Source organism: Arachis hypogaea, chromosome 13 (genome assembly GCF_003086295.3).
Source record: "Arachis hypogaea cultivar Tifrunner chromosome 13, arahy.Tifrunner.gnm2.J5K5, whole genome shotgun sequence".
Classification (NCBI taxonomy): Eukaryota; Viridiplantae; Streptophyta; class Magnoliopsida; order Fabales; family Fabaceae; genus Arachis; species Arachis hypogaea.
The window spans coordinates 18,415,477-18,432,231 of record NC_092048.1 but is presented as its reverse complement, the minus strand read 5'-3'; the positions used below and the strand labels follow the sequence as shown (position 1 = coordinate 18,432,231).

General features: G+C 35.5%; 3 protein-coding genes across 4 annotated transcripts; 1 reads left to right on the top strand and 2 right to left on the bottom strand.

Annotated features, from left to right (window-relative positions):
• Positions 1-1,489: 1,489 nt before the first annotated feature.
• On the bottom strand, positions 1,490-4,002 carry LOC112737558 (uncharacterized). The gene is made up of 3 exons (XM_025787518.3): positions 3,072-4,002; positions 2,030-2,560; positions 1,490-1,934 (listed from the first exon to the last, which is right to left on the bottom strand). Exons 1-3 carry the CDS (start codon positions 3,846-3,848, stop codon positions 1,824-1,826), a joined length of 1,419 nt encoding a protein of 472 aa, XP_025643303.1. The 5' UTR covers positions 3,849-4,002; the 3' UTR covers positions 1,490-1,823.
• A 3,255-nt stretch (positions 4,003-7,257) lies between these two features.
• On the bottom strand, positions 7,258-11,302 carry LOC112737557 (uncharacterized). 2 transcript variants are annotated; one of them, XM_025787516.3, is made up of 4 exons: positions 10,095-11,302; positions 8,296-8,829; positions 7,908-8,169; positions 7,258-7,811 (listed from the first exon to the last, which is right to left on the bottom strand). In XM_025787516.3, exons 1-3 carry the CDS (start codon positions 10,965-10,967, stop codon positions 8,059-8,061), a joined length of 1,518 nt encoding a protein of 505 aa, XP_025643301.1. In that variant the 5' UTR covers positions 10,968-11,302; the 3' UTR covers positions 7,258-7,811; positions 7,908-8,058. The 2 variants fall into 2 exon arrangements, with proteins under 2 accessions (XP_025643301.1, XP_025643302.1); XM_025787517.3 differs by having other exon boundaries at positions 7,979-8,169; positions 10,095-11,254.
• A 2,066-nt stretch (positions 11,303-13,368) lies between these two features.
• LOC112732854 (uncharacterized) lies at positions 13,369-14,777 on the top strand. The gene is made up of 2 exons (XM_025781661.1): positions 13,369-13,378; positions 14,356-14,777. Exons 1-2 carry the CDS (start codon positions 13,369-13,371, stop codon positions 14,775-14,777), a joined length of 432 nt encoding a protein of 143 aa, XP_025637446.1.
• The last annotated feature ends 1,978 nt before the right edge of the window (positions 14,778-16,755 follow it).

Here is a 16,755-nt window from a genome sequence, read left to right as displayed (position 1 = left end):
GGGGAAGGGAGGGGGAGAGAGAGAGAGAGAGGAGGGGGAGAAAGAGGAGAGAGGGAGGAAGGGGAGAGAGAGAGAGAGTGAAGGGAGAGAGAGATAAAGAGTATATAAAAATTAATTTTAGAGTTTAAATAAAACCAGTTTTAATTTGGTTTAAAACTAAACTGAACCATAAAAACTGGTTTTTAATAAACTGGTTTTTCATAAAAACTATGATTTCAGTTCAGTTTTTTATTTAAAAAAACTGGTTTATTTAAAACAGTTTCAGTTCAGTTTCAATTCAATTCAGTGAAACCAGTTTTTTTTGCACACCCCTACTCATAACAACCCAAGTTAACAAAAGTTCTTCTCCTTCAATGTTTTCTATTTTGTAATTTTCTGTTTAATTTTGTCTGTCTTGAGTCTCATGGAAAAAAGCAAACAGTGAGGTTTGTAAGAAAAAATCATAGAGCAGAAAAAGGCAAAGTGCATAAAATTAAAAGAAAAAGTCATAGATGTCCTTAGAGGTCCTTTGTACATCTGTGTTGTGTTTCATAATTTTGTGGGAATTTCCTTACAAGTTGGGTTAGCACTTAGCAGTTGGAAGCTTGGCAGTGACCAAGTCAAGTTCAGGATTGAGGAGCAGAATAAAAGTGGGTAGGTTTTGGGAGGTAAAAGTAATTGAAAATAAAGAAAGCTTACTTGGTATCAAACGCAAGGAGAGAGCAATATAATTAGTCTTACTAGTAGTGATCATAGACAGAATTATAACTGTAATAGAGAATCAGAACTTCCCTTGCCTAACCCGTAATTTATCTTTCTTATGGTGAGTGTGCATTAGTACAAGTTTTGAATCCATATTCTTTTACGTTCAATAGAGATACTAGTTTCCGTATTTCTAGTACTAGAGACAAATGAATCCTGGTGATTAAAGTTTTAAAAACATACAGTGAATTATTCTTCCTAGAAGTTCAGACTGTTAAGCATAAGTGTATGAATGACTTTATGTGTAATAGGAGCAAAATATATTTGTTTGGAAAAGTATAGAGTACCAATATATTATCTGTCAACTTATTATCAATAATAATTAATTATTATATTTTAATTACAATTAGTATTGACATGTATAAGGAGACACATCCACAAAAACACTTTCGTTACACAGCCATAAAAAAGACATTTCTATTAAATACATTTACAAAGACACTTCTATTAAACACAGCTATAAACAAGAGTTGGCAGAAATTAATAGAATCCTTATTGGTTATGTAGTGGGATTATATTTGTTTTAGTCTGACAAAAAAGAGAAAAAAAAAAGATATTTATACTACACAATGATAAATTGAAAATCTTTGCTACTTCATAATAAAAAATCACAATGTCTCTCTCTAGCTTTTCCGAACCTCTTCCTATATGCTTGTTCTGTTGAATAGTATTAATGTAATTTTGTTGTAAGTTCAAGCATAGTTAATAACAAGAACAAGCAGAAAGTGAAAGCAGGGCCACACAGATCTTGAAGTACAACAAACTTTATAGGTAAATCTCTATCCTATTGAGTTGTAACCTTAGAGAATATTAAGAGTAAAATTAAAATATTCTCATCAATTACAAAAATGTTTTACAGCCGACCAACTTGTTGCAAGAAATGTCATAATGTGTCCATGGATAAACTCCTACCTTCTTGGGCACGTAAAATGGTCCAGAGGCATATTTTGATTCTGCAAGAATTACCGATGGCAAAGCAAAACTACCTAAAATTTTTAACTCTCAGTTATCTGAAATAATAGTACTAGTATATCTACACATATATCATAATAGAATTACAGAAATCACTATGTATGTATTTGTCAGTGCATATAAATCAATTCTTCATCTTTGCATTCTCTGACTTCAATTTCCATCTGGTCACCACCACTTGATGGCAATACATCACAGCAGTGCCTCCTTGGAGCCTTCAACTGAAATACAAAACAGAATTTAATCAAGACTTTGTTTCAAATTTCAATACACGATTCACTAATTAGGGTAACTAACCAATGCTTGACATTGTTACCTGTTTGATGCCAAGATCGAGCTTATCGGAGACCACTTTGATCGATTCCAACCTCATTAGTGACGATGCATCGCTCGAGCAATTTCTGAAAGATCTCTTGTAACTGCTTATGATGCCATCTTTTCCGGAAGAAACACTATCAAGAAAGAAAATGGTTGGCCTTTTACATGGATCATGGTGAGGCTCTACAGTGTTGAAAGTAAATGACTTGGCCAACAAGTTTCCCTTTCTCCACTGCCTGAATGTTTCTTGAACCTTGATAACTTCTCTCAATGGCATATGGTTAGGGAAAACCTGAACCGTGTATCCCCAAGACACGGAAATCGTCCACGAAAACCTGCTGTTATAGCAGACTGTTTGTTGCAGCATCCTCTGAGAATCAACCTTCACTGCTCCAAAGAAATGTCTCAAAGCTTGTGTAGTTGTCATGTTTGGAAAGATTGGATCAGTGTATTCTGGATGATGCAAGGACAACAATGGAGACACTGGATGTGCAGCCAATAAGCCAAAGGTATTTCCGCGCAAATCCACCTTATCCAATTTCAGATATTATCAAGACCAAGAAATCGCATAACAACAACAGTAACAAAATCTTATCCTACTAAATAGTCGAGTTAATGAATCATTCAAATTAAGGCCTCAACATTTTAAATTAGGTGAAAACTCAGATACTAAGTTATCATCTAAACCTCAAAACTATGACAAACCAAGGACCCAGTAACAAATAAAAAAACTTTTTCCACTTCAGCGAATTATCTTCTCAAATAAAACATGCGAATTTTTCTTTTTTGTTTTTACTTTCCTTCTAGCAATGAGTAATTTAAAGATTAAGAGCAGTATATGTTGCATTTAAATAGTGTCTCTTATAACATAGAAAAACAAGTTAGTGGATACAAATACAAATTTTCTGAATTTTTTATACCTCCTGGTTCCTAGGGAAACAGAAAATATCCAAAGACTGCCTTATATCAAGAAAATTATCTACATTTTGATGCTAGATTTTTAAGAACTGAATAAATAATTAATATGAAGTATTTGTTACCTGGTGAAAACCTGGTTCATGTGTTAATCCAACACCAAGTTCAGCTAAGCAAGAATACACCCTGCCATCACTACCATAGAGAAAATGGTATCTTTGAATACAAGAATCAAAAACCTTGGCTAAAACCTTTGCAAGGGAAGAACTGATGGCAAAACCAGCGCCGCCAAAAGCCATTCCAAAACCAAACAACCTATTCTGCTCATAAACCTCAGAGTGCGAACCAATATAGTACCATAGCTCATGATCATACTTAGAAAGTGTCTTCACCACATTCTCCGGGAAGAAGACGGTGTCGTCGTCGCCGAACACATACCACCTCACGTTTGAATGGTTCAAGGCCACTGTCTCGGCAACTACACGTGCCACGCGTATGGCTGACCTCAGGCCACCGTGGCACGTGTAGCGAAACCGGGAAGTGTCTTGAGAGACGCAGAGAGGAGGGAGGGAATTCTTATCATCCCTACCTTGCTTCTCTTCATCTGGTAGTGTATCCAAGAACACACAACCCTTCATTGAATTGTTTGGTTTCCACCACAATTTAACAAACTCTTTTCTCTTAGGCCATGATCCTTTGCTTGATGCAATCCCAAACACAACATGATCAAGAGTTGTTTGTGTTGGTGTTGACACGTATTTTGATGAAGAATGAAATTGTACTAGCTTTGATGTTCCCAAGAACAACACTGATACAAGAACATATATGCCACAAAATGAACTAGTGACTAGAATGAAATTAATCAGAGACTGAACCTTGGTAGGTTTGTGAAAAAACTGCATCTTTAACAAAAACAAAATTTGCAACACCCTGTCATGAAACAAGGCTAATGTGTGTCAATTTGTGAGAGTAAAGGTTTGAAGACAAAGATGGAAGCTAAATATATATATATAATTACAAAAGAAATCAAAGTGCAAATAACCGCAATTCACGGCTAAATAAGTTATGGGGGGTGGCCATGTATATTAAAAATCAATGATATTGAAATACGAAATATACATTAAAAATAAATTAAAAAAATATATGTAATTATACATAAATACATAATAATTATTTTGATGATTGATTTTGTTGGTGTGTAAATATTATTTATTGGTAACAAATTAGGTAATGTTAGAGAAAAGATTTATGTCCTTTCCAATAAGAATTGCACGATTGGATGGTGGTGATGGTCACCAGATTCAAGTCAAGTTAATTAGTTGAATAAGTATGTGCGTTGACTAATGACTAATATAGTATTGAGTGTGGAGAAGAAATCAATGGAAAAGGGTTGGGTGGGGTGGACTAATGGTGATATAGGTAGGCCACCTGTTATGGTATGGTTTGCTTATCCTTACACAACAACTATCTCAACCAAGTACTTTGGTTTTGGTTGGTGAATTAAACATGTCATAAAATGATATATTGATAGACGAAAATTAAGACAAACAACCATAGGGGTCAATATGCCGCTAATGTAGGCCTGAAATGATAGTATTCTACGTTTCTAGTGCTACTGTGTATTTGTGTTTACACGTTTATTATTCTCTTTCCTTTTTCTTCCTCAAGAGGCGTCTTAGAACAGTAGTGACTAGTGAGTAACATCCCTTTTTAAGACTTTTAAACCACCATAATATATAACATCTCATCTAATAATTTTTTTAAAAATATTATTGTTATTGTAGGCACTTTATGTTAACAATGTGTAATACTTTCTGGTTTCTGCTACTATAAAATTTTCCGTCGATTTTCTTTTGTGAGAATAATCATATTCATGTGTAAATTACACTTTTAAAAGTAGTGTGCCAAAGCTAAGCGAGAGATAAAATAAGACTCGGGTATAATTAATCTCACAAAATTATTTTATTGGACCCATACCATTTCTCTTTCTAGAGTAATCTAGGGATGGCAAAATTCCCCGAGACGCGGGGATCCCTGCGGGGACTGCTCCGAATGGGGATCCGATTGTGGAGAATTTTTCCCGCGGGGATGGGGATGGGGGACAAAATTCCCCCAAAGCAGGCGCGGGGACCCGAGCGGGGATCCCCGCCCCGTCTCCGCTATTCCCCGAAATTTATGAATTCCTTGAATTATCCTTAATAGTTTATTTCTCATATATGTTTTTTAGTCATTTCTCACACACACATATATATAGAAATCCAAAACTCCTAATCTTTATTTGCATAACTCCTCTTCAATTCAGAGATCCCTAAGGCTATCTATACTCCATCCAACCTCTCTGCAGCCATCCCCTCGTCACCCCTTCTCACCGCATCGTCACACCTCACCGTGCCATCACCCTTACTGCGTCGTAATTTCTATTTGCGGCGTTCCTTTTCGTAACTCTGCCGTCGTGTCCATTCTTCTCTCTGTTGCCGTGTCTCCCACCTCGTCCACTACTTTTTTCTTTGGCTCGTCGTTGCGTCCCCCCATTGCGTTATTTTGAAAGAAGTCACCATCGTGTCATTTAGACTTTTTGTATAAAATCTTGCAGTTTTTGTGTAAGATAGATACTTGTAGCTCTATTCATATGGAAATTAATAATTAGCTAGAACTATTATGTAGATGGGGAATGGGATCCCCGCGGGGAATGGGGCCCCGTGGGAAATGGGGATGGGGAGCAATATTCTCCCACGGCGGGGAATGGGGCGGGGATGGGGAGCAAATCTGAGGGCGGGGATGAGGAGCAGGGAGGCATCCCCCGCCCTCGCCCTGCGCCATTGACATCCCTAGAGTAATCCATGACAATTACTTAAAAGGTTGATTTTGGTGGCTATTTACACCACAAACTAATTGGCACGTGTTTCCAGCTTTTCTAAAACGGTACCCCTTCAAGATGACATGTTCACATTTTTTTCTCCACACTTGTTGGACTTAGTTTTTCTTTTCGGTTCCTGTTCTATAAAAATAAATAAAGCTGGAAATTTCCCTACGGCTACCATGGGATTATTAAAATATACTTGTCAGATACGATGATGACCAGCGTATAAAAATGGCAACCCTGACTTAAAGAGAGATGACATTCAATTTAGTCTTTCAAATTGTACGAGAACTTTAATTTAGTTTCTAAAATTTTAGTTACTTCTATTTAATCTTTAAACTTTGTAAATGTGATTTATTCTAAAATAATTTTTGATGTAGAGACATTAATGAAATGCTGACGTGAATATTCAGATGTCACATTAGATTCTATAAAATGATATTGTTTTTGTTTTGGTACTCAAATATTTCAAAAATAACATTCTAAGTGGAGTTAATTAAAAATTTTTCTCTCAAAACAAGACATTATTTTTTCGCTATTTAAACGCCAAGGTAGAATCTAATTGTCTATGTCAACACTCTATTAATATTTATGTGCTGAAAATTATTCTATAAACTAATGTGAGTCACATTTATGAAATTTTAGAATTAAATAAAAACAATTAAAATTTAAGAAATTAAATTGAGAGACAAATTGAACATTAAGTCCACGTCAAATTTCTCACAAGTCACAACGTATATATGTTATAACAGGCTTCATACCTTCACGTCGACGTCCTGGGATTATGCAACACCGCTAACACGTTTGAGTTTGACTTTAAATTTTTAAGCACGTAACTTGGAAATAATAAGGATTTCTTTCCTATATAGAATAAAAAATAACAAAAATTACGGAAATAAAATTTAGTTACATGCGTGTCTTCTTTTTTTATTATATGCATATCTGATTTAAGCAAAAACTAATAAATCGTGGAGCAAATCCACTAGTTATTTGCATTTTATTCATTGGTGAATCATGAATAATAAGTAATAACCACCAATTATGGACACTCACTGATAGTGGTAAATCATGAAACTACACCCAATTTATAAACTAGCAGAGACATCATAAATCATGAAACTTAACCAAGATTTACACGAATTTCTTTGACGCAAAATTGTGGTTTAATTCCACGATTTATTAGTTTTTGCGTAGATCGAGGTTTAAATTCACGATTTACATATAGTAAAAGAGAACACTCAACCAAATTTCATTTAGTAGGTCTCTGTAATTTCACTTATTTTATTTTATATACTAAAAATCCAAATAATAATATTATATACTAGAATTTAGTGCTACCAAGTACCAAATAGAAGCAGTACAAAAAATTAATCAATAAATACTTTTTGTTCAAAAAAAATCCTCTTCACATATTTCTCACTTATTTTCCATAGATTACTACGCAGCCAGCAAACTCTAATGTATGCATGTAATATTAACAAATCCCTTATTATCATAATTTCTGCATATTTTCTGTATTCAGGGACACATCCCTTATTAGGATCACATTCTAAAGTACTCCTTTTGTTCCTTTTTACCTTTCACGGTCCGCACAATATATTGATCCAACACTGGACTAGAAGTGTCAACAACTGATAAAAAATGGGTGTGTAGAAGTGATAAGGCTGAGAAGTTTCCTCACTCCAATACATGGAGCAGCATCCATGTGATTTAACTACACTAGAAAAACAGAAACCAAAATATGTACAGCTGCATGGAAACTTAGATGGCAAAACTACTACGCAGCAAATAAAAAAGGAAAATGATATTTGTACACCAAAAAATAGGTGTTTTACTTTTGTATACCTAATCTATCACCATTAATTTAAATGTGGTCTCCGGACACTTTTACAGATCCATGAAGTTGAGGCAAAGTTGTGAGGGGTTGAGCACCATACACCAAGAGATCCTTTATGAATCTACTAGCACACGTTTTTCTTGTAGAAGGAGGTCATGGATCCTTTCTCTGCACCAAGTGTTATTTTCAGAAACTTATTAGTGTTCAGAATGTGTGATCAAAATTAATTGAGAATTGCAGAATGATGAAAACAAATCTATATACCTCACATTGGATTTTGAAACTATAACATCAAAGCTAAGTTTCATGGTCCACCTAAGAGAAGACACACCCACCTCGGGGAACTGTCCTCCAAACATTCATGCTCATGAAGAAATTCAAAGCTTTTGAGAGAGATGACAACTGAAAAGGAATACTATTGGTACATGGAGATCAATTCATCAGTTCCGCAATGTCTAAGATGGATAATTGTTGTTTCATTGGAAGACGGCAAAACATCGCAGCATTGCCGACGAGGGGCTTTCAACTGTAACAAAATCCAATAAGGCAACATGAAGTCAAAATACCCAGAATAGGAATGCCCACATGACCAAAAAAAATAATAATTAAAAGATTTTAGATCAACGATTTTTAATGCTAATTTTAACAATACCTCTTCAACATTAAGCACTAGCTTCCTCGAGAAAACTATAATCTTCTTCAGCTGCTTTACCGAATTTGATTCTTCAAAGCATTTCCCAACAGCATGCCTGGTGTAGTTACTCCAAATGCCACTTTTATCGTATTCAACACTTTTCATGAAAAAGAGAAAAGGTCTTTGACAAGGATCTCTAGGGTAGTCTCTCGTGTTGAACATAAATTTGCCAACAACTTTGCTACCCCTCTTCCACGGCACAAAAGTCCTCTGCACTTGAAGAAGATCGGGGAGAAATTCATTTCCTTCAAAAACTTGGATGGCAAAACCCCATGAAACCGAGAAAGTTAAAGACTTTGAACGATCATAGCACACAGTTTGCTGCAAAATCCTTGCAGGGTCTACGGCTGCAGCTGCCATAAGATGTTCAAGGGCTTGTGTTCTGTTCATGTTGGGAAAGAGAGGTTCCACTGCCTCCAAGTGATGAAGGGACAATAATGGAGATAATGGATGTGCAGCTAGAATCCCAAACAAATCACCCCGCATATCTAACTGGTATCAAAAGAAGCAAGTAAAAATTATTTCAATAGAGATACAGAAAAGGTAACCAGAATTAAAACCATAAAATAGCCTAGGATGTTTGCTTGAAATAGTAATAAAGAATTAGTAAGATAAAATCACAAGCCAGATCTTTAACCCCAAAAAAAAAAAAATACAAGCCAGATCAGTATAATTATTAATATTATCTGTTCCTTATTTCATGTCCATGGAAGACAAAATTACAGTTTTAGTGTTACAAAGAATAAGTATGAAGAAGGCAAACAACAAATAAAACAGCAAAATTGAACACAAGGTATGTTTAAAAGGACAACACGATGCACAAGCAACCTAACATGATAATTACATTCTCAGCTTACATAATTACATTTCAGGTTACATAATTCTTAATTCATAACAAGTTTCAACATTCAAGAAGGAATACCGTCGGAAGTGAAACAGATATGGGCAGTTCAGTACGTACTAAAGCTCTAGCAGAAAGAAAAACCGCATCTAATAGATAACAAGCCTACTCCCCCAACCCCCATTTTTCTTCTTTTATCCCCCTTTCATTTTCCAATTTCTTCATTCCACCTTCCCAGTCTAATCAAAGAAGCATACTGTAACAAGATTATGAGTGTTGATTAGGAAAAACCAGGGAAATGAAGGGTTTGAAGTATAAACACTTAAGTCCATTTTACACTTCAAGCCCTTTCCTTCCTCTTCCCTTCAAAATAAAAAATCACAAACATTGTTTAAGAGAGTAGAAAACATCCCACATTGATAGGTTTCTAACGATTAGCCTTGATATCTATATATCCAAATCTAATCACTCTACAAATCATGCACTATTAAAAATAGAGTATTCTTTCAATGGTCATGCGCTTATAATAATGTGTTTCACTCCACCTCATATTTCGTTTCACCTACTCGTATATGGCTCTTCTCACTACACATCTTACAAATAGTACAATATAACATTTCTTACTACATAGACCAGCCAATTCGACATTAGTCTACCATCAACCACATCAACAATTAAACATCAACGCCTAAACCATCTTACACTTAACATATGTAGGATATAGCTTTCAAGTAACTAAAGAGCACTAATCAAGTAAGCAAAAAGAGTAGCAGTTTGTTCTATTTGCATGTGAGCTTGGGATCACCCAATTCCCTCTAAGAATAATTCCTAGTTTTTCTAGCATTGATCAGCATCAGAGTAGTTAAAACAACAAAATCATAAAAACAATTACCCAAAAAAGAAAGTTTTTTGGTACCTGATGAAAGCCAGGTTCATGTGTTAATCCAATACCAAGCTCAGCAACACAAGAATAGATCCTAGCATCACTCCCATACAAGTGGCCATACCTCTTCAAGCAAGAATCCAAAACCCTAGCCAAAACCCTACCAAGCGCGTGGCTCACAGCGAAACCGCCACCACCGAACGCCATCTCAAACGAGTACTTCTCATTCTGCTCATAGCTCTCCGAATTGCTCCCAACATAGTACCACCGATCATGATCGTACTTCGACAATACACTCACTACATTCTCCACTAAGAACACTGTGTCGTCGTCGCCGAACACGAACCACCGCACCTCCTTCTCCCCCCTCTCCACTGCCTCTTTCACCACACGCGCCACCCGGATCGCCGACCGGAGCCCTCCCCGGAACGTGTACGGGAACCGTGAGGTATCGCCGTTGATCACCACCGATGGCAACGAAGAGGAGGACGAGGAGGAATCCGAAGCTGGCGGCGAATCGAGGAACGCGAGTGATCGCGTGGTGTTTGGAGAGTACCAGAGGCGGAGGTAGGGATGGCGGCGGGGCCAGGAAACGGAGGAGGAGGCGATCGCGAAGAGGATATGGCTGCGCGTGGTGGGCACGAATGTTGAGGGGCGCGTGGTGGGCACGAATGTCGAGGAGCGCGTGGAGATTGTTGGTGGGACTCTTTGGGAGCAGAGGAGGAAGATCAAGTAAAGGTTGAGAAGGAGAGAGAAAGAGAAGAGTAAGGACTTGAAGGAGAGTGAGTCGCAAAACGACGTCGGTTTGGAAGCGGAAGAAGATGATGAAGGCATTGGAGTTTCTAATTCTGGAACCGAGGTTGAAACAGGCAAGTTACCTGTACTAGGTTTTCTTCGCTGGAACATATTGATTCTTTTTCTAAAAATTTTATTATGTTATTTATTGTTTATTTTTTTGTGGGGTTTTGAGTTTTTTATTTGGATTTAATTAAGGTAAGAGGGATTTTGCGAGTAGCGTAATGATGAAGAAGAGTGAAAGGGACAAAAGAAACCGCTGTAACGGTTACAGTTATTTTTTGGGAGTGAAAGTTTCTGGGACCGTGTGGACTGTGGAAGCAGCCAGCAGGTGTTTTCTGTGGTGAAAGGATACAGATTATAGAGAGATCTCTATACAGGAACAAGAACAGTGCTCTGAAAATGGAAGTGTGTTGTGATGTTACTACATAAACATAATTCGAAGTGAAGTGGGAGCTTCCGAAAATGAAGCCTTTGTTTCTGGATGGATACTTTCTCATTCCTTACATATGGGCCAAGTCCAGCCCAACAAGAATGGTTAGGCTTACAATAATACCAAAAACAAACCAAGTTAGATTGGTTTAGTGATTAAATAAGTGTCAGGAAGTTTGAATTTTGCTTGTGCGTATAGTAAATTATTTGCCACCAACAAAACTTTTAAGTTTTAAATTTTTTTTTGAAACAAAGGAAGCTCAACACATTAAAGTGGAGCAAATAAAAGAAAAAAGAAGACACATAACTAGCTACCAACAAATAAACCAACCCCTACTATCCCCAGTACTCTCATCCTCCCCCAGGATCACCACCACTCCATTCCGTGTAGCTCATCAACGTCCTTGTGTGTATGACCTCCAGGCTTGCTCTTGCATTCTTGAAGATTCGTGCATTCCGTTCCAACCAGATGTTCCAAATCACTGCAAAGAACACTGACATCCACACCTTCTTCCCCTGTTGTCTATTATGCATTCCATGCCAACTCTCAAACATTTCTTTAACAGTTCCGGGAATCACCCACTCCCTTCCTAGTAACCTCAGCCACTTGCACCACACCTGCCATGTTACCTCACACCTAAGGAATAAATGCTCAACAGATTCTAATTCCTTGGTACACAGTACACACATACTATCCCCCAGAATGTTGACTCCTAGTTTAGTCAGCCGCTCCTTGGTGTTAACTCTACCCACTAGCACAAACCACCCAAAGAGCTCAATTCTCGGAGGAACGAAACCTTTCCAAATGGAACTCGTGAAGCTATAACTCGTTATCTCAGCTGATAATGTCTCCGCTTGTATAGCCTGGATCACAGAACTAGTAGAGAAAATACCTTTATTTTCAAACTTCCACACCACATTGTCCTCCCTACCTGATGACAACCTCACTGGCCTTAACCTCTCATGCAGTTGATTGACAAGCTCCAGCTCCCATTGGAACAGTGCCCTCCTCCATTGAAAATTCCAAATCCAATCAAGCCCATCCCAAAAACCACACTCCCCGATGACAAGTCCTTGCTGACTGGAAATAGAGTAGAGTCTCGGATGACTTCCTTTCAGAGTACCACCTTGAACCCAGTTATCTTCCCAAAATCGAGTCTGCATACCATTGTCTACTTTCATTGCCAGTCCACTTACCACTTTATCACGAATCCGCGGTTCTTTTATATTCAGCTGACATATGTCCTTCCAAGGGCCACCCTTTACTGGTAAAGGCTGAGTTGCTAACATGACATCCGGGTTCAACTTATTACACGAACACACAATCTTCTTCCACAACTTTTAAGTTTTAAATAAAGTGGAATAATGGACTAATGGGCCACAAAGATTGGTAGTGAATGTGGTGGGATTTAATTTTTTTTTTGGAATAATGGACTAACGCCCCACAAGAATTGGTAGTGAATAGGTTAAAAGTGTGTTTTTTGGTTTAACAAAGTTTGTGGATGAAGTCTGGATTGCGTGTATAATTCATTTTTAATAATTCACCCTTAATATAATCACAAAAAGGATTTTTTTTATTATAATATTCATATTAAAAAATTCTTTTAACTATATTTTTTGTCAAAATTAAAATTAACTTAAAAAAAAATATCAATAAATAAATATGTCTTTATATTTTTAATTAGTTAAAAAAAATACAAATTCTATTTAAGTGCGATAATTAATACTTAAGTTGCATATAATACAATAAAAAAAAATATAAAGTTAGTTATTAGATGCCAAAAGTTAGAAAAACTAATAAATGAAATTAAAGTAACTAAATTATGTTAGAATTTTTATTCTAATTGTGGTCTAATTTGTTAATATAGAAATTAATTTGTGTGGTATTATAATTATTTATTGATTATATTGGCAGTTGGTCTATTCTTTGATGGAAAGAACACGACTGTTTATTATAAATTTTATAAAATTTGGGTCTCCAATTCTGATCACAAACAATAAACAAACACACCTTGATTTCATCTGATTTTGTTGATTTAAGAATTGGAAGTTCTAAATTAAATCAAAGAATTTATTGGTAATGGCTGGAGGTACGCAAATTACTGGTTTTATAAAATATCTAACATGTGGTATTAGAGCCTTGTTGTCTCCGCCTTGCCATTTCAAAATTTAATTACTATGCATTATTTTGATTAATTGTTTTCAAAAGAAAAATGTATAGTATGAATTTTGGAATAAGTAAGAAAAATCATTGAAACTGAAATTAACGCACCATAAGAAGAGAGAATAATAGAAAATACTCCAAAAAAAATTCTTTAAATTTGTGTGGTAGTTGTTCTTCATAATGGCATGATTTTCATGATTCCGCTAGGTTTTCTCAATTTAAAAAAAAATGAAATGGGAAACGAAAAAGTGAAGAAGAAAAATTTTCTTGGCCCACTTCTTTGATTTTTATGTTGGACTTCATTTGATTTGCTATAAAATTGTAAAATTTGTTTTGAGGGAGGTTTGAACTTGGATTTTTTAAATATTAACAAAATAGTAGTCCACTAGATCATCTTCGCTTCTAATATTATACATGTTATTGAATTTATTTATTTAATACTTATATTTGCATGCAATATAAATTCTTCCGCTACATATCATATTGTGATTAATATATGATTTATTGAGGAGTAGCCACAGCATCCTTGATAATAATAATATTTAAAGAAATTACATAAATATTAATATAATATATTTGTAATTATTGTGAATTATATAATGAACTTACCCACATGAATTTATTATGTTATTCACATATAATTAGATTGAAATAGAAAATATTTATTATTTCTTAATTAGCCTACATGTATTAAGAAGTAGTATTTTATTTTTTAGTTTCAATACTTTAGTTAATATAGTGAATATTATGCGTGTTAAAATCTTTGACCACAGGTAGATTTTAATGACACTATGATTTATATTTATTTTGATATGACTTGCATTGGCATGTATTATCATATGTTATGGATTTTGATGTGCCTACTTAAAGTTGAGTAATGTTAGCATGATTTATTATTTGCAGCAGTAATAATATCTGAAACTGTATCTGAAGTTCATTTGTTAAGTGGTGACAACTATAAAGAATGGAAAGATAAGATTCTCTTTCACTTAGGATGTGCAGACCTTGACTATGCTCTTCGTAGGGAAGAGCCTCCGGCACCTACTGATGCTAGTTCTAAAGCCAAGGTAGCATTATACGAATGGTGGGAGAAATCCAACCGTTTAAATATGCTGTTCATTAAGTCTCGTATCTCAGCTAGTATCCGAGGTTCAATTCCTGATTACATGAATGTCAATGATTACATGAAGGCTATTGATGAACAATTTGAATCTTCTAGTAAGGCACTTGTAAACACCCTAATGGCGCAATTGTCATCCATGAGGCTTACCGGCGTAAGAGGTGTGCGTGAACACATCATGAGGTTGAGAGATATTGCAGCATAACTGAAAGCTTTAGAGGTTTAGATCTCTAGCTCATTTCTGGTGCATCTTATTCTGAATTCTCTTCCTATCCAGTACAGACCATTTAAGATTTCTTATAACACATATAAGAAAAAATGGTCCATTAATGAATTACTGGTGATGTGTGTGCAAGAGGAAAGAAGGCTAATTCAGGAACTTGGTGAAAGTGCACTATTAGTGACAAATGAGGGTGGTAAAAAGTAAGCTCATAAGAAGAAAGGAAAGTTTATTGTATCCCATCCTATGAAGAAAGAAGGTGCACGGTGTTTCTTTTGTAAAAAAAAGACACATGAAGAAGGAATGCCCAAAATTTAAAGTTTGGCTTGAAAAGAAAGGTATTAACCTTTGTGATCTTATTCCTTCAGTGTGTTTTGGATCTAATTTTGTTGAAATATATCATGACACTTGATGGATTGATTCTGGTGCTAAAATTCATATTTCAAATACTATGCAGGGTTTCCATAAGGAAAAGAAAACCGATAGGAAGTGAACTAAGCATCTATATGGGCAATCGGATGTATTCACGTGTGAAAGCTGTTGGAATATTTAGGCTTGTATTAAGTACTGGTTGTATTTTAGATTTAGAAAAAACCTTTTATATTCCAGATTTTTCTAAAAATTTAATTTCTTTATCTATGCTTGTAAAATAAGGATTATGTATAAATTTTTATGATGATTATGTTGACATTATTAAAAATTCTAATATTATTGGATGTGTTACTTTAATTGGTGATTTATTCAAAGTCCATTTAGCTAATAATATTCTATCCGGTCTTATGGTTATGCATGGTAATGGTATGAATGAAAAATCTTTCATGTTATGGCACCGAAGATTGGGACACATCGCCATTGAAAGAATGAAGAAATTAGTAAGTGATGGGGTTCTTGAACCTCTAGACTTTACTGATTTTGATACTTGTGTGAATTGCATTAAGAAAAAGCAAACCAAAAAGTCTCAAAAAGGTGCTAAGAGGAGTTCTGACATATTAGAAATAATTCACACTGACATATGTTGTCTTGATATGTCCTTAAGTGGTCAGAAATATTTCATCTCCTTTATTGATGATTATTCACGATATATGTATCTCTATATGCTTCATAATAAATATGAGGCATTGGATGCTTTTAAAGTTTATAAAGTTGAAGTAGAGAAACAATGCGGAAAGCAAATTAAGATCGTGAGATCAGATAGAGGTGGAGAATTCTACAGGAGATATACTGAAAGTGGACAAGCACCTAGTCCATTTGTAAAGTATCTTCAAGAGCATGATATTGTGGCACAATACACCATGCCTGGTACACCAGATCAAAATGGTGTAGCTAAAAGAAGAAATAGGACTTTGCTGGATATGGTGAGGAGTATGCTTGGTAACTCCAATCTTCCTTTATCCTTGTGGAGTGAAGCCCTTAAGACAGCCGCGTATATATTAAATAGAATTCCAACAAAGGCAGTTTCTAAAATGCCATTTGAGCTATGAAAAGGTTGGAAATCTAGTTTGAATCATATACGCATTTGGGTTGTCCTGTTGAAGTTCGGATTTATAATCCACAAGAAAGGAAGTTGGACCCAAGGATGATAAGTGCATATTTTATCGACTATGCAAAAAAGTCTAAGGGTTACAGATTTTATTGTCCCTCACATTCAAGTAAAATAGTTGAATCTAGAAATGCAAGGTTTTTAAAGCATGATGTGGAAAGTGGGAGAAATCATCCTCTTAAAGTTGTTGAGAATGATAATGTTTGTCAAACATCTCCATGTACAAGAGTGATTGTTCAATACAATACCCATACAGATAGGATTAATGTAAAACAACCTATTACTGATGTTCCACATCATGAAGATAATGTTCAAGTAGATCATATGGTGGAGGATCAAACTCTTCATAATAAAAATGTTGTTCAAGAACATATTGCTCAAGAGCAACTTCAAGAAGAGGGAGAACCTATTTTGCCACTACCT

Bases quoted from the DNA above. Each gene is read 5' to 3' on its own strand.
- LOC112737558 (XM_025787518.3), bottom strand. From the start codon at position 3,848: ATGCAGTTTTTTCACAAACCTACCAAGGTTCAGTCTCTGATTAATTTC. The intron at 2,561-3,071 runs GTAACAAATACT...AAATTGGATAAG, and splicing joins ATGAACCAGGTTTTCACCAG to GTGGATTTGCGCGGAAATAC. The intron at 1,935-2,029 runs GTAACAATGTCA...TTTGTATTTCAG, and splicing joins TCGATCTTGGCATCAAACAG to TTGAAGGCTCCAAGGAGGCA.
- LOC112737557 (XM_025787516.3), bottom strand. From the start codon at position 10,967: ATGTTCCAGCGAAGAAAACCTAGTACAGGTAACTTGCCTGTTTCAACC. The intron at 8,830-10,094 runs GTACCAAAAAAC...TTTTGATACCAG, and splicing joins ATGAACCTGGCTTTCATCAG to TTAGATATGCGGGGTGATTT. The intron at 8,170-8,295 runs GTATTGTTAAAA...ATTTTGTTACAG, and splicing joins TAGTGCTTAATGTTGAAGAG to TTGAAAGCCCCTCGTCGGCA.